Genomic DNA, 16,821 nt, shown 5'->3' on the forward strand with positions numbered 1-16,821 from the left:
ATGTAGTGCCTTGCTTGTTCTATATTTCAGATCCTTGCTCGTTCTACACATATTTCTACCTGAATGTTCCATGCTTGTTCTATACGTCAGATCCTTGCTCGTTCTACACAACATATTTCTACCTGAATGTTCCATGTAGTGCCTTGCTCGTTCTATATGTCAGATCCTTGCTCGTTCTATATGTCAGATCCTTGCTCGTTCTACACAACATATTTCTATCTGAATGTTCCACGTAAGTGGAAATGTTCAAGAAAGGATCCAAAAATGAATTAAAATCAACCGCCATTCATTTGGGAACAAAACGTTAGCTACTGCAATTACAGAACATGCAGCGAGCAAAAGGGTAGGTGAGGCATAATTCTGAGTCCCACCTATTAGAATGAACAGTCATTTGAACAGTAGGCTGTGATGAGCATCATTTCACCAAGGTCCTTGATTTAACGTTGTAGGACTTTCTTCGAGTTGAGGAATTTTCCTGGACACCAAAAAAAAGTCATTAGTCTTGGACTAAATACCGTGGAAGATTTAAATTCAGATTCTCCTTTGAACTCGTCTTATTGTCCAGGACGTCGGTGTCCGGGAAACCGGCCCTAAGAGTTCACCCTGAGTAATACAGATGCATCATTTGAATAATGTAAACTTTATTTATATCAAAACAACATAAAATGACATGAGACTTTGTGGAGAAAAGAAAAAAAAAGAGGGTCTGTTTACATTGACAACACAGTTTCATTACCAATAACATGTGGAGAGATTTCCATTGGCTAACATAGGGGCACACAGCCCACTTAAAAGTCAAATGTTTCACTTAGTCGTACGTTGATGTCAATGGGAGACTACGTGAAAATGTGCTAGGAATCACCTGAATCACGTGATCCTGTGTGAGGACACGACGGCTGTCATCACAACTATTAACGAAGGACCTTCTGTTTAAAATTTTACCTTTATTTAACTAGACAAGTCAGTTAAGAACAAATTCTTATTTTCAATGACGGCCTAGGAACAGTGGGTTAACTGCCTGTTCAGGGGCAGAACGACAGATTTGTACCTTGTCAGCTCGGGGGTTTGAACTTGCAACCTTCCGGTTACTAGTCCAACGCTCTAACCACTAGGCGACCCTGCCGCCCTGTTACAGAACTACACAAACCGGCTAGCGATGGCCAACAGCTTGGAATAGTCTCCTTCCATTTTACGCAAGTGTGTCGGTAGTGGAACCTTAATTCTAGTTCCCGTAGGGTTACCGTTGTCTTCAATCAGGACGACGTTGTTGGAGTCAAAACGCGGGTTCATCCGCTCTCCGGGCATCTTGTGGCCAACGATGAGAGCTTTTTTCTTCCCTCCCTTGATGGCCAGCAGAACGCGGTCGCCCACCTTGCCCACTCCGTTCTTGGTGTACACGTGGATGACTCTAGGGGAACGGTGCCATGGGGTACTGCCCAGTGGACTGTTGTCAACAACACGAACCCTGGTCATTTTCTGGATGGCTGCTGCGGCTGTTGACACACTACGAGAGAGAGAGATGTATAGATATTAGACCCAACCAAATCATGAGAAAACAAAAAGATAATTGCTTGACACATTGGAAAGAATTAACATAAAAACAGAGCAAACTAGAATGCTATTTGGCCCTAAACACAGAGTACAGTGGCAGAATACCTGACCACAGTGACTGACCCAAACTTAAGGAAAGCTTTGACTATGTACAGACTCAGTGAGCATAGCCTTGCTATTGAGAAAGGCCGCCGTAGGCAGACCTAGTTCTCAAGAGAAGACAGGCTATGTGCACACTGCCCACAAAATGAGGTGGAAACTGAGCTGCACTTCCTAACCTCCTGCCCAATGTATGACCATATTAGAGATACATATTTCCCTCAGATTACACAGATCCACAAAGAATTAAAAAACAAATCCAATTTTGAAAAACTCCCATATCTACTGGGTGAAATTCCACAGTGTGCCAATGTCACAGCAGCAAGATGTGTGACCTGTTGCCACGAGAAAAGGGCAACCAGTAAAGAACAAACACCATTGTAAATACAACCCATATTTATGCTTATTTATTTTCCCTTGTGTTCTTTAACCATTTGTATCTTGTTACAACACTGTATATATATATAATATGACATTTGTAATGTATTTATTATTTTGAAACCTCTGTATGTGTAATGTTTACTGTTAATCTTTATTGTTTATTTTACTTTTGTATATTATCTACCTCACTTGCTTTGGCAATGTTAACACATGTTTCCCATGCCAATAAAGCCTCTTGAATTGAAATTGAATTGAGAGATGTATAGATAGAGAGAGAGATATATGTATATATAGAGAGATAGAGAGAGATAGAGAGATGTATATAGAGTGCCTTGCGAAAGTATTCGGCCCCCTTGAACTTTGCGACCTTTTGCCACATTTCAGGCTTGAAACATAAAGATATAAAACTGTATTTTTTTGTGAAGAATCAACAACAAGTGGGACACAATCATGAAGTGGAACGACATTTATTGGATATTTCAAACTTTTTTAACAAATCAAAAACTGAAAAATTGGGCGTGCAAAATTATTCAGCCCCCTTAAGTTAATACTTTGTAGCGCCACCTTTTGCTGCGATTACAGCTGTAAGTCGCTTGGGGTATGTCTCTATCAGTTTTGCACATCGAGAGACTGAATTTTTTTCCCATTCCTCCATGCAAAACAGCTCGAGCTCAGTGAGGTTGGATGGAGAGCATTTGTGAACAGCAGTTTTCAGTTCTTTCCACAGATTCTCGATTGGATTCAGGTCTGGACTTTGACTTGGCCATTCTAACACCTGGATATGTTTATTTTTGAACCATTCCATTGTAGATTTTGCTTTATGTTTTGGATCATTGTCTTGTTGGAAGACAAATCTCCGTCCCAGTCTCAGGTCTTTTGCAGACTCCATCAGGTTTTCTTCCAGAATGGTCCTGTATTTGGCTCCATCCATCTTCCCATCAATTTTAACCATCTTCCCTGCCCCTGCTGAAGAAAAGCAGGCCCAAACCATGATGCTGCCACCACCATGTTTGACAGTGGGAAAGGTGTGTTCAGGGTGATGAGCTGTGTTGCTTTTACGCCAAACATAACGTTTTGCATTGTTGCCAAAAAGTTCAATTTTGGTTTCATCTGACCAGAGCACCTTCTTCCACATGTTTGGTGTGTCTCCCAGGTGGCTTGTGGCAAACTTTAAACGACACTTTTTATGGATATCTTTTAAGAAATGGCTTTCTTCTTGCCACTCTTCCATAAAGGCCAGATTTGTGCAATATACGACTGATTGTTCTCCTATGGACAGAGTCTCCCACCTCAGCTGTAGATCTCTGCAGTTCATCCAGAGTGATCATGGGCCTCTTGGCTGCATCTCTGATCAGTCTTCTCCTTGTATGAGCTGAAAGTTTAGAGGGACGGCCAGGTCTTGGTAGATTTGCAGTGGTCTGATACTCCTTCCATTTCAATATTATCGCTTGCACAGTGCTCCTTGAGCTGTTTAAAGCTTGGGAAATCTTTTTGTATCCAAATCCGGCTTTAAACTTCTTCACAACAGTATCTCGGACCTGCCTGGTGTGTTCCTTGTTCTTCATCATGCTCTCTGCGCTTTTAACGGACCTCTGAGACTATTACAGTGCAGGTGCATTTATACAGAGACTTGATTACACACAGGTGGATCGTATTTATCATCATTAGTCATTTAGGTCAACATTGGATCCTTCAGAGATCCTCACTGAACTTCTGGAGAGAGTTTGCTGCACTGAAAGTAAAGGGGCTGAATAATTTTGCACACCCAATTTTTCAGTTTTTGATTTGTTAAAAAAGTTTGAAATATCCAATAAATGTCGTTCCACTTCATGATTGTGTCCCACTTGTTGTTGATTCTTCACAAAAAAATACAGTTTTATATCTTTATGTTTGAAGCCTGAAATGTGGCAAAAGGTCGCAAAGTTCAAGGGGGCCGAATACTTTTGCAAGGCACTGTACATATGAAGTGGGTAAAACAGTAAGTAAACATTATTCAAGTGGCCAGCGTTCCCTTATTCAAGTGGCCAGCGTTCCCTTATTCAAAAGGGGCCAGCGTTCCCTTATTCAAAAGGGGCCAGCGTTCCCTTATTCAAAAGGGGCCAGCGTTCCCTTATTCAAAAGGGGCCAGCGTTCCCTTATTCAAAAGGGAAGAACCAGAATCTGGCCTTGCGGGACGTAGGTGGGGCAAATCTCCTTTAAGCCCAGGAAGCAGCCATTTACCAGCTTTCAAGCTTAATAATGCTAAAATAAGTTTGTTAATTTACTTCTGCCACGGCCGGTATGTACTTCAGGGGGGGGGGGGAAATAATTTTCGACACCTCCAATTTATTGAGCTGGTGTAGACTTCTGACCTGTGCATGGCATTAGGTTAGTGCTATCGGGGATCCTTGGGAGGTGAGTGATTTATTTAGACCTTTTTTAGATGTGAATACCGTCCATGATGACAGTAAATGACAGTAGTTGCTAATGGAAATATTTGTTGAGTAATAAACATATTTGTACTATTAAAGCTGCAATATGTAACTTTTTTTGGTGACCCACCAAACTCACGTAGAAATTTGAGTTATAGATCGGTCATTGGCATTGAAAGCAAGTCAAGGAAGCGGTAGATCTGTTCTATGTGTGCCATTTCTGTGCTTTTAGGCCGTCATAGTAAATATGAATTTACATAATTGACTTGCCTAAAGGTTAAATGAAATAAAAATTCCCGTTCATGAGTTTTGCTTTTGTAACTTTTACTATTTGGTGCACAATCTGTAAGACTGTGAAAGCCTTTAACGTTACACAATGTAGGCAGATAACTTATATATCAAAACAAATAGTCACCTGAAAGCCTTGTGATGCGTCAGTGATGACAGTTGCGCGAGGAACCCACTGCATGATCTTGAAATAAGAGCCATGGTTGGACCTTGTGAGAAGAGAAGAGGTTAGCTAGCTATACATGCATCGTTGTGCAAATGGTCAGCTAGCTAACAATCTAGCAACTGAACCGACAAGCACGGGTTATTAAAGCAAGTTTCAAATTAAATCTACTAATTTCGCTACGTCTAAGCTTTACCACATCGTATGTTTATGTATGTAGCTACATGTTTCTGACTTTTGCTAGATATATATAATAATTGCAGCTACCTTACAAGCTAGCTAGTTAGCAACTTTTCACGAGTGCTCCATACCAATGTCAAATACGTCATCAAACAGCGACCCAACTGATTACCAAACGCTTAGGACCAAATGCGCACCATATTTATTTTGTATTTTGTATCTTCTGATAAGAGCTTTTTGTAGGTTCATAGTCGATATTTTATAGATGATAGTCGATACCCATTTTAGTTGATTACTCAATTAAAAAAGGGCCATGAGGAAATATATTGTAATGTGTCATAAAAACGCACTGGGTGACGAATCTGTTCTATTTGTTCTATGTCTATGATTTTGGTACGCCCTGTTCATTTCAATGGGCTCGCACCTCATCCGATCCAACTCTTCTGCCTTGGTTAGCTGCTGCTTTGCTTGTAACTGGCTAGCGTTAGCTACTAAGCTCCTGCTTATCGTGTTTTTTTTTGTGTGTGACGATTTTGGAGGGACTATATTGTATTTTCTACCTGGGAATCATACAAGACCTCGGATATAATACGAAGATTTTGTCCATTTGGATCGCGGAGTTCGCTGGTCTTGACTGCGTATCAAACAGCAGGTAAATCCATCGCTTATGCAGCGGCGTAAATCACAGCCATTCACAGCGTTAGTTACGCAAAAATCGTGAGCTGGGTAGCTACCTAAAAACTATATCGGGAAACTGTCATTAAACGTTTTTGTTTTGTTGTTGATAGAAATCTAGCAAGCTACTGTCTAGCTGAACTTAAATCCGTGAAATAGCACGGCAACGTTAGGTTAACGAGCGAGGTAACCGGATAACGTCTCCAGCCTTGCCCTGCTATTTATCTAACATCGTAAGGATCTGACAGACAAAAATGGGTGAGACGTGTTTTATGTTGACTAAGGTTACCCAGTGAGAGAGTAAAAAGAGAGAAGACAGCTCAGGATTATTGCAATGTACATTACAAATCAGCGTGTCTTTTTAGTTGTAGCCATCGATGGCCAAGAAAGACAGCTACAGTAACGTCATAACCTAAATCAAAGAGGGTTTGGACGATGGCTCATCCACAGATTAGTGATGATAATAGGTAGCTAACACGGCCTAATCCTTACAATGAACACTGTTCACACCCTGGTTTCATCTTGTGCTGCTACCGTTATTCACTCGGCGTGTATTTGATTATTTTATTTTCATTATTAACTACTTGTTTTAGTTCTCTATTTCTACATTGTCTTTCTCTCTGCATTGTTGGGGAAAGGGCCCGTATAAGTAAGCGTTTCTACACCTGTTGTTAACGAAGCATGAGAATAATAAGACGTTATTTGATAATGCGTTTTATTCGTCATTGCATAGGCCCAACCTGCAGTTTCTATGACAGGTTCGCCAGGGTCCCCGTAATGACAGAGAGGGGAAAGCCGTACCCAGGCTGTCACTCATGCTATGGGAATGCTCTCTCAGGCCAAGGACGGAGAGAATAGCTGAGTAGGCTACTATAATTTAGTACTATTTACGAGTGAAACCAATAACAGATGTAGTTTAGGAACTGTAGCTCTGGTCCAGGGCATTAGTGCGGCTTTTTAATGCTGAGCATTCCTTCACTAACACCTAGGACCAGAGCTACTGAAGCCAATGCTCCTTTGAACGTCCAGTGACAACGAGGATTTCCCCCGATACAGAGGCTGAATATGAGACGGGCCTGGGGGTTTGGTTTGCCTGGCTACCCAAACTCCGTGCTACGGCACGTCCACGGACATTTAGTTCATTATCCGCAATGACTCTGGATCTGAGTACCTCCCCGGACGATTTCTAGAATCCCAGAAACCGGTGTGTTGGGCCAGAGACAGAACATGCGCGGGTAAAAGCGGCGTTTTGAAAATGTACCATTGCCTTTGATACTCTGCATGGTTAGAGATAATCCACTCTCCGATGACATTGTTTTGTCCAACACCCTTAAATTTGACTTCACCATAAACGACTTTAGTGTAGCGAATAGAGCGCACTGCTCTGGTGCTCCAGGTCCTTTCCAACCGCTCTGCTAATAAACAATCCTTACTCAAAGAGGGGGAAACTGTCGCTCCATTTATTAAAATCACATTTTAACCAACACAATCTATTTTTGTGACTACCTGGACTTGGTTTTGAAATATTGAAACCAAACCATACGATTTCAATGAAAAGTATTTTCATAAACAAGATGAAGAGGTGACTGTAAAGAAGCGCTCATCATTTTCAAATAAACTACATGTCGTATTAAACAGCATGTAAACACTCTAAATAAGTCAGGAGCCAGACAGGGAGACTAAGAAGGAACTGAAATTAATTATTTAGGAGATATTATTTCAAGGCTGTAGCCTACAAGCATTTCACTACACCCACAATAACATCTGCTAAACATGTGTATGTGACAAATACAATTAGATTTGATTTACAAATAAATAAATTGTGAACCTTTTCAGGCTGGCAGGGACATTAAGCGCTCAGCTTGTAAACATTTAGTTGTATTAAATCATTCTAGTTGATAAGTTGCACATATAGGCTGTGACTTGAAATACACATTTAAATGGGAAAAAATGACTTTATTAGCCTCCCATCTATAAGGCCTTTTTAATTCATTTTTAGAAACATGAGTTTGGGCAGAATCTGTGGCTTCAGGCTCGTGCGATGGTACCTGGAGAGCAGGCCAGCAGCAGAGAGGACACTTTCAGTGCCTGCAGAGCCACTGGGGTTGCTAAACACCCTTTGGGCCACTCTGGGATGTGTAGTTTTTTTAAAAACAGTTTTCTGTAGGCAGGTCTAAAGGATTTTTAGGTACAAATAACTATCAAAATGGAGGTAATATGCCTTGCCTATTGGGCCCAAATCAATGACGGCCTATTGTGTATACAGATAATAGAACGAAAGTGAACGGAACTTTTAAGAGATCTGACTTTTTTTTTTTTTTTTTTTTAAATACTGCCGCCGTGACACATACTTAGCTAGCACACTTTCTGTTAGCATGTAGCATGTAGTATGTGCACCGTCATGCTCCCAGATACATGTCTTTTCAACTTCCACCGTGATTCTTTAGTTGTGGACATTACATCACCACACTCCCTCTCTCGCTCTTGGTTCCTCCTCATCTTTTGTAAGTCACCTTGACTTTGCACCTGTGTGTTTTTTATCAGTTTCCTTATGAAAATATTTAGTAAAACTCCATGACAGTAGCTAAAGCAAGGGGCTATAGCAGCACACGAGTAGGCTACAGATGCATTGTGGGCCAGGGCATGCCCTGAGCTTGTGAGGTTGAGCGCATTTGGAGCGGGAGAGAAGGCCGACGCTCCAACTTTTGGCGAAACTCACTCGTTCCAACTCCTTTCCCCCACTCTGCTCCGCTCACACCACTCTGCTACCATCTAGCAGATGGAGACTGATAGAAGCTGTTTATCTCCATCACTAGCTGGCTACAGCCCGGTACTTTAGAGACTGCTGCCTCATGTATATAGAGTCATTGAACACTGGTCACTAACAATGTTTACATTGTGTTTTACTCATTTTATATGTATAACACTGTATTCTAGTCAGGGTTCATCCTGCTGTCCACTTCATATGTATATACTGTATTCTAGTCAAGGTTCATCCTGCTGTCCACTTCATATGTATATACTGTATTCTAGTCACGGTTCATCCTGCTGTCCACTTCATATGTATATACTGTATTCTAGTCGTGGTTCATCCTGCTGTCCACTTCATATGTATATACTGTATTCTAGTCATGGTTCATCCTATATAACTACTGCTGTCCACTTCATATGTATATACTGTATTCTAGTTCATCCTATATAACTACTGCTGTCCACTTCATATGTATATACTGTATTCTAGTCATGGTTCATCCTATATAACTACTGTTGTCCACTTCATATGTATATACTGTATTCTAGTCATGGTTCATCCTATATAACTACTGTTGTCCACTTCATATGTATATACTGTATTCTAGTCATGGTTCATCCTATATAACTACTGTTGTCCACTTCATATGTATATACTGTATTCTAGTCATGGTTCATCCTGCTGTCCACTTCATATGTATATACTGTATTCTAGTCATGGTTCATCCTGCTGTCCACTTCATATGTATATACTGTATTCTAGTCATGGTTCATCCTATATAACTACTGTTGTCCACTTCATATGTATATACTGTATTCTAGTCATGGTTCATCCTGCTGTCCACTTCATATGTATATACTGTATTCTAGTCATGGTTCATCCTGCTGTCCACTTCATATGTATATACTGTATTCTAGTCATGGTTCATCCTATATAACTACTGTTGTCCACTTCATATGTATATACTGTATTCTAGTCATGGTTCATCCTGCTGTCCACTTCATATGTATATACTGTATTCTAGTCATGGTTCATCCTGCTGTCCACTTCATATGTATATACTGTATTCTAGTCATGGTTCATCCTGCTGTCCACTTCATATGTATATACTGTATTCTAGTCATGGTTCATCCTGCTGTCCACTTCATATGTATATACTGTATTCTAGTCGTGGTTCATCCTGCTGTCCACTTCATATGTATATACTGTATTCTAGTCGTGGTTCATCCTGCTGTCCACTTCATATGTATATACTGTATTCTAGTCATGGTTCATCCTATATAACTACTGTTGTCCACTTCATATGTATATACTGTATTCTAGTTCATCCTATATAACTACTGTTGTCCACTTCATATGTATATACTGTATTCTAGTTCATCCTATATAACTACTGTTGTCCACTTCATATGTATATACTGTATTCTAGTTCATCCTATATAACTACTGCTGTCCACTTCATATGTATATACTGTATTCTAGTCCTGGTTCATCCTATATAACTACTGCTGTCCACTTCATATGTATATACTGTATTCTAGTCATGGTTCATCCTATATAACTACTGTTGTCCACTTCATATATATATACTGTATTCTAGTCCTGGTTCATCCTATATAACTACTGCTGTCCACTTCATATGTATATACTGTATTCTAGTCATGGTTCATCCTATATAACTACTGTTGTCCACTTCATATATATATACTGTATTCTAGTCCTGGTTCATCCTATATAACTACTGTTGTCCACTTCATATGTATATACTGTATTCTAGTTCATCCTATATAACTACTGTTGTCCACTTCATATGTATATACTGTATTCTAGTCCTTGTTCATCCTATATAACTACTGTTGTCCACTTCATATGTATATACTGTATTCTAGTTCATCCTATATAACTACTGTTGTCCACTTCATATGTATATACTGTATTCTAGTCCATCCTATATAACTACTGCTGTCCACTACATATGTATATACTGTATTCTAGTCATGGTTCATCCTGCTGTCCACTTCATATGTATATACTGTATTCTAGTCCTGGTTCATCCTATATAACTACTGTTGTCCACTTCATATGTATATACTGTATTCTAGTCCATCCTATATAACTACTGTTGTCCACTTCATATGTATATACTGTATTCTAGTTCATCCTATATAACTACTGCTGTCCACTTCATATATATATACTGTATTCTAGTCATGGTTCATCCTGTTGTCCACTTCATATGTATATACTGTATTCTAGTTCATCCTATATAACTACTGTTGTCCACTTCATATGTATATACTGTATTCTAGTTCATCCTATATAACTACTGCTGTCCACTTCATATGTATATACTGTATTCTAGTCATGGTTCATCCTGCTGTCCACTTCATATGTATAATACTGTATTCTAGTCATGGTTCATCCTGCTGTCCACTTCATATGTATATACTGTATTCTAGTTCATCCTATATAACTACTGCTGTCCACTTCATATGTATATACTGTATTCTAGTTCATCCTATATAACTACTGCTGTCCACTTCATATGTATATACTGTATTCTAGTCATGGTTCATCCTGCTGTCCACTTCATATGTATATACTGTATTCTAGTCGTGGTTCATCCTATATAACTACTGTTGTCCACACCTTTTCTATCCATATACTGTCAATACTATTGATACACACCATTTTATATAGATATATATTTATTAGTTATTCGGCATTCGATAGATGAAACAGTGAGTGACAAGGGCCTATTTGAACGTTTCAATAAGAAACTTTTGTTTTATTTTATCAAAACATTTTTGCTACACCGTGTGCCATCATGACTCTCTCAAAACGGTCAAAACAAAAATGTTCCATTGCAAGTATTCTACTAGCCAGGCAGGGAAAGAGGGAAAGTAGACTGTCAATTGATGAGGACTTGGCCTATCGGAAATGGCTGCGGTTAATTAACAAAGTCAAAGACAGTCAATAGATTGACAATCTCTGTGTACACAAGGACAGAGTAAAAACCTCTGCATGTTGAAGTAGTGCACAGTTCGACTAGGCTGCCTGTGGTTGTTTGGCATGCATAATGACCTGTAGATCAATGACTGGCAGGGTTTTCGTTAGCTGGCAATTGACAGCTTTTTGGCCAATTAAACAAAATTATAATAATTTGAAAGGCCAATCAATTAAACTGTTGCCGGGCAAAATTACTGGGACAAAAAAAATATCTAAATGCAAAATAATGCTTTTTATTCATTGATGGAAATGCCAGTCTATGTATATACATTTGACCTTCATGCTTATTGGTCTTTTGGTTAATCTGCATAATTAAAATTGGCCTGTTTTTGTATCATCACGTATCTTATTTATCCAACGTAACTATCACACGTGCACAGCATACAGAGCCTATTTTGAGCGGGGTTTCTCCTCCTGCTCAGCTGCTCGGCTGCCGGAGTAAAACACGTGCTTTAATAAGCCCATTCATTGCGTAACGATCATAAATGCAATTGCGTGCAAACGTTTTAAAAGGAGATAGTATTTTTTTATTTCTCAACTGGTAATAATTGAGGAACGCCTCCCAATTCATCGTTCACGTGCAGGCAACAGGCAATCAGAGCGTGGCACCTACCACTTTACAATGTGAGCTGGAGGTCGTATGCATTTTGAAAACATACCTAGTGGTTTGAAACCGGAAGTTTTTAAAATGTTTATTTCATATTATGAGGCATGTCTTACCTTGCTTCTAAGTAGCCTATAGGAAAAATCCCACCATGGAAACGTGGAGGCAGTTATTTTATAAATACTCCATAGGTGGTTGAAGTTTCATGTGTGAGGTTGAAGTTTGGGGAAGCTTTGAATTTATTCTGACCGTTTCCACCATTCTGTGTGCCAGTTGTGATTTTTTTTTCATATCCACATTTTCGTGTTACAGTTTAATTTCAATATTAATGTTTTTTTTTTTTTTTTCATTTCTCAATCATTGTCAAGTGAAGTGGGTTAATCATTTTAAATGTGAATGAAAACGGTACAAATCGAAAAGCAACTGATGCCAGATCACCAGCCTCTGTTATGAACATGCTGATGTATTATATTAAGTTAAAATAAGCGTTCATTGAACGCTTATTTTAACTTAATATAATACATCAATAAAATACATTTAGTCTCAAATGAAACATGTTCAATTTGGTTTAAATAATGCAAAAACAAAGTGTTGGAGAAGAAAGTAAAAGTGCAATATGTGCCATGTAAAAAAAGCTAACGTTTTTAAGTTCCTTGTTCAGAACATGAGAACATATGAAAGTTGGTGGTTCCTTTTAATACGAATCTTCAATATTCCAAGGTAAGACGTTTTAGGTTGTTGTTATTATAGGAATTATAGGACTATTTCTCTCTATACCATTTCTATTTCATATACCTTTTGACTGTTGGATGTTCTAATAGGTACTTTAGTATTGCCAGCCTAATCTCGGGAGATGATAGGCTTGAAGTCATAAACAGCGCAATGCTTGGAGCATTGTGAAGAGCTGCTGGCAAATGCAGGAAAGTTCTGTTTGAATGAATGCTTACGAGCCTGCTGCTGCCTACCACCGCTCAGTCAGACTGCTCTATCAAATCATAGACTTAATTATAATATAATAACACACACAAATACGAGCCTTTGGTCATTAATATGGTCAAGTCCGGAATCTATAATTTCGAAAACAAAACTTTTATTCTTTCAGTGAAATACAGAACCGTTCCGTATTTTATCTAACGGGTGGCATCTAGCAGTCTAAATATTGCTGTTACATTGTACAACCTTTCAATGTTATTTAATAATTATGTCAAATTCTGGCAAATTAATTACGGTCTTTGTTAGGAATAAATGGTCTTCACACAGTTGGCAACGAGCCAGGCGGCCCAAACTGCTGCATATACCCTGACTGCTCGCACGGAACGCAAGAGAAGTGACACAATTTCCCTAGTTAAAAGACATTCATGTTAGCAGGCAATATTAACTAAATATGCAGGTTTAAAAATATATACATGTGTATTGATTTTAAGAAAGGCATTGATGTTGATGGTTAGGTACATTGGTGCAACGACAGTGCTTTTTTCGCGAATGCGCTTGTTAAATCACCCGTTTGGAGAAGTAGGCTGTGATTCGATGATAAATTAACAGGCACCGCATCGATTATATGCAACGCAGGACAAACTAGATGAACTAGTAATATCATCAAGCATGTGTAGTTAACTAGTGATTATGTTAAGATTGATTATTTTTTATAAAGATACGTTTAATGCTAGCTAGCACCTTACCGTGGCTCCTTGCTGCACTCGCGTAACAGGTAGTCAGCCTGCCACGCAGTCTCCTCGTGGAGTGCAATGTCATCGGCCATAATCGGTGTCCAAAAATGCCGATTACCGATTTGTTATGAAAACTTGAAATCAGCCCAATTTTATCGGCCGTTCCGATTAATCGGTCGACGTCTAATGCCTATTGCCACGCGGGCTGCCCAAATAGGCATGGCCTACAAGCTTGTGATTTTGAAACGATCCACAGCAATTGTTTTCAAGAACCAATGATTCTCAATTCCTCTGTGTTTAAATCATTTACTTCCCTACTTCCCCATTTCTCTCCTGTTCTATTGGTTACCATTTACTTCCCTACTTCCCCATTTCTCTCCTGTTCTATTGGTTACCATTTACTTCCCTACTTCCCCATTTCTCTCCTGTTCTATTGGTTACCATTTACTTCCCTACTTCCCCATTTCTCTCCTGTTCTATTGGTTACCATTGACTTCCCTACTTCCCATTTCTCTCCTGTTCTATTGGTTACCATTTACTTCCCTATTGGACCCACCGCTATGCCATTTCTCTCCAGTTCTATTGGTTTTCATAATAACTTTTTTTGGTTGGCCAAAAGCCAAAGGAACGATCCTGGTTATATTATCAACCCATACTGGTTATATTATCAACCCATCCTGGTTATATTATCAGCCCATCCTGGTTATATTATCAACCCATCCTGGTTGTATTATCAACCCATCCTGGTCGTATTATCAAATCAAATCAAATTTTATTTGTCACATACACATGGTTAGCAGATGTTAATGCGAGTGTAGCGAAATGCTTGTGCTTCTAGTTCCGACAATGCAGTAATAACAAGTAATCTAACTAACAATTCAAAAACTACTGTCTTGTACACAGTGTAAGGGGATAAAGAATATGTACATAAGGATATATGAATGAGTGATGGTACAGAGCAGCATAGGCAAGATACAGTAGATGGTATCGGGTACAGTATGTACAAATGAGATGAGTATGTAAACAAAGTGGCATAGTATAGTATAAGGTGGCTAGTGATACATGTATTACATAAGGATACCGTCGATGATATAGAGTACAGTATATACGTATGCATATGAGATGAATAATGTAGGGTAAGTAACATTTATATAAGGTAGCATTGTTTAAAGTGGCTAGTGATATATTTACATCATTTCCCATCAATTCCCATTATTAAAGTGGCTGGAGTTGAGTCAGTGTCAGTGTGTTGGCAGCAGCCACTCAGTGTTAGTGGTGGCTGTTTAACAGTCTGATGGCCTTGAGATAGAAGCTGTTTTTCAGTCTCTCGGTCCCAGCTTTGATGCACCTGTACTGACCTCGCCTTCTGGATGATAGCGGGGTGAACAGGCAGTGGCTCGGGTGGTTGATGTCCTTGATGATCTTTATGGCCTTACTGTGACATCGGGTGGTGTAGGTGTCCTGGAGGGCAGGTAGTTTGCCCCCGGTGATGCGTTGTGCAGACCTCACTACCCTCTGGAGAGCCTTACGGTTGAGGGCGGTGCAGTTGCCATACCAGGCGGTGATACAGCCCGCCAGGATGCTCTCGATTGTGCATCTGTAGAAGTTTGTGAGTGCTTTTGGTGACAAGCCGAATTTCTTCAGCCTCCTGAGGTTGAAGAGGCGCTGCTGCGCCTTCTTCACGATGCTGTCTGTGTGAGTGGACCAATTCAGTTTGTCTGTGATGTGTATGCCGAGGAACTTAAAACTTGCTACCCTCTCCACTACTGTTCCATCGATGTGGATAGGGGGGTGTTCCCTCTGCTGTTTCCTGAAGTCCACAATCATCTCCTTAGTTTTGTTGACGTTGAGTGTGAGGTTGTTTTCCTGACACCACACACATCAACCCATCCTGGTCGTATTATCAACCCATCCTGGTCGTATTATCAACCCATCCTGGTCGTTTTATCAACCCATCCTGGTCGTATCATCAACCCATCCTGGTCGTATCATCAACCCATCCTGGTCGTATCATCAACCCATCCTGGTCGTATCATCAACCCATCCTGGTCATATTATCAACCCATCCTGGTCATATCATCAACCCATCCTGGTTGTTGCGTCTTTAGATTCCCCCTCTTACTAAGAATCTGACAGCTCTTTCACATATGGAACCACTATCAGATGATCTGTTTAGAATGGTGTTTTCCCCAGGTGTTCTGTTTAGAATGGTGTTTTCCCCCAGGTGTTCTGTTTAGAATGGTGTTTCCCCAGGTGTGCTCTGTTTAGAATGTTGTTTCCCCAGGTGTTCTGTTTAGAATGGTGTTTCCCCCAGATGTTCTGTTTAGAATGTTTTTTTTCCCCCAGGTGTTCTGTTTAGAATGGTGTTTTCCCCAGGTGTTCTGTTTAGAATGGTGTTTTCCAAGGTGTTCTGTTTAGAATGGTGTTTTCCCCAGGTGTTCTGTTTAGAATGGTGTTTTCCCAGGTGTTCTGTTTAGAATGGTGTTTCCCCAGGTGTTCTGTTTAGAATGGTGTTTCCCCAGGTGTTCTGTTTAGAATGGTGTTTTCCCCAGGTGCTCTGTTTAGAATGGTGTTTCCCCAGGTGTTCTGTTTAGAATGGTGTTTCCCCAGGTGTTCTGTTTAGAATGGTGTTTTCCCAGGTGTGCTGTTTAGAATGGTGTTTTCCCAGGTGTTCTATTTAGAATGGTGTTTTCCCAGGTGTGCTGTTTAGAATGGTGTTTCCCCAGGTGTTCTGTTTAGAATGGTGTTTTCCCAGGTGTGCTGTTTAGAATGGTGTTTTCCCAGGCGCTCTGGTTAGAAAGGTGGTTTCCAGCTAATTGCATTATGACAAATGTTTGCTTCAATACACGAGTTGCATGTTCTGTTGAGATGCATTACCATCCTCTAAATGTTCTGTTGAGATGCATTACCATCCTCTAAATGTTCTGTTGAGATGCATTACCATCCACTAAATGTTCTGTTGAGATGCATTACCATCGTCTAAATGTTCTGTTGAGATGCATTACCATCCTCTCAATGTTCTGTTGAGATGCGTTACCATC

At 39.9% G+C, this 16,821-nt stretch overlaps 2 protein-coding genes across 6 annotated transcripts in view; one reads left to right on the top strand and one right to left on the bottom strand.

The window, feature by feature from the left end:
* Positions 1-624: 624 nt before the first annotated feature.
* mrpl14 (mitochondrial ribosomal protein L14) lies at positions 625-5,302 on the bottom strand. Of its 3 annotated transcripts, none has more exons than XM_021564584.2 (3): positions 5,161-5,302; positions 4,858-4,939; positions 625-1,504 (listed from the first exon to the last, which is right to left on the bottom strand). In XM_021564584.2, the coding sequence occupies exons 2-3, from the start codon at positions 4,929-4,931 to the stop codon at positions 1,138-1,140; spliced, it is 441 nt and encodes a 146-aa protein (XP_021420259.1). In that variant the 5' UTR covers positions 4,932-4,939; positions 5,161-5,302; the 3' UTR covers positions 625-1,137. The 3 variants fall into 3 exon arrangements, with proteins under 3 accessions (XP_021420259.1, XP_036801902.1, XP_036801903.1); XM_036946007.1 differs by having other exon boundaries at positions 5,205-5,272; XM_036946008.1 differs by having other exon boundaries at positions 5,166-5,190.
* A 167-nt stretch (positions 5,303-5,469) lies between these two features.
* The window catches only part of LOC110491229 (CSC1-like protein 2), a 91,717-nt gene continuing 80,365 nt past the window's right edge, over positions 5,470-16,821 (top strand). For 2 of the 3 annotated variants that reach the window (XM_036946002.1, XM_036946004.1), the window contains exon 1: positions 5,470-5,725. The gene's annotated coding sequence lies outside the window, so the exon portion shown is untranslated. Of the gene's footprint in view, positions 5,726-5,799; positions 6,007-16,821 lie in introns of those variants that run through there. The other variant, XM_036946003.1, reaches the window with a different exon arrangement.

This window comes from Oncorhynchus mykiss, chromosome 16 (genome assembly GCF_013265735.2).
Source record: "Oncorhynchus mykiss isolate Arlee chromosome 16, USDA_OmykA_1.1, whole genome shotgun sequence".
Classification (NCBI taxonomy): Eukaryota; Metazoa; Chordata; class Actinopteri; order Salmoniformes; family Salmonidae; genus Oncorhynchus; species Oncorhynchus mykiss.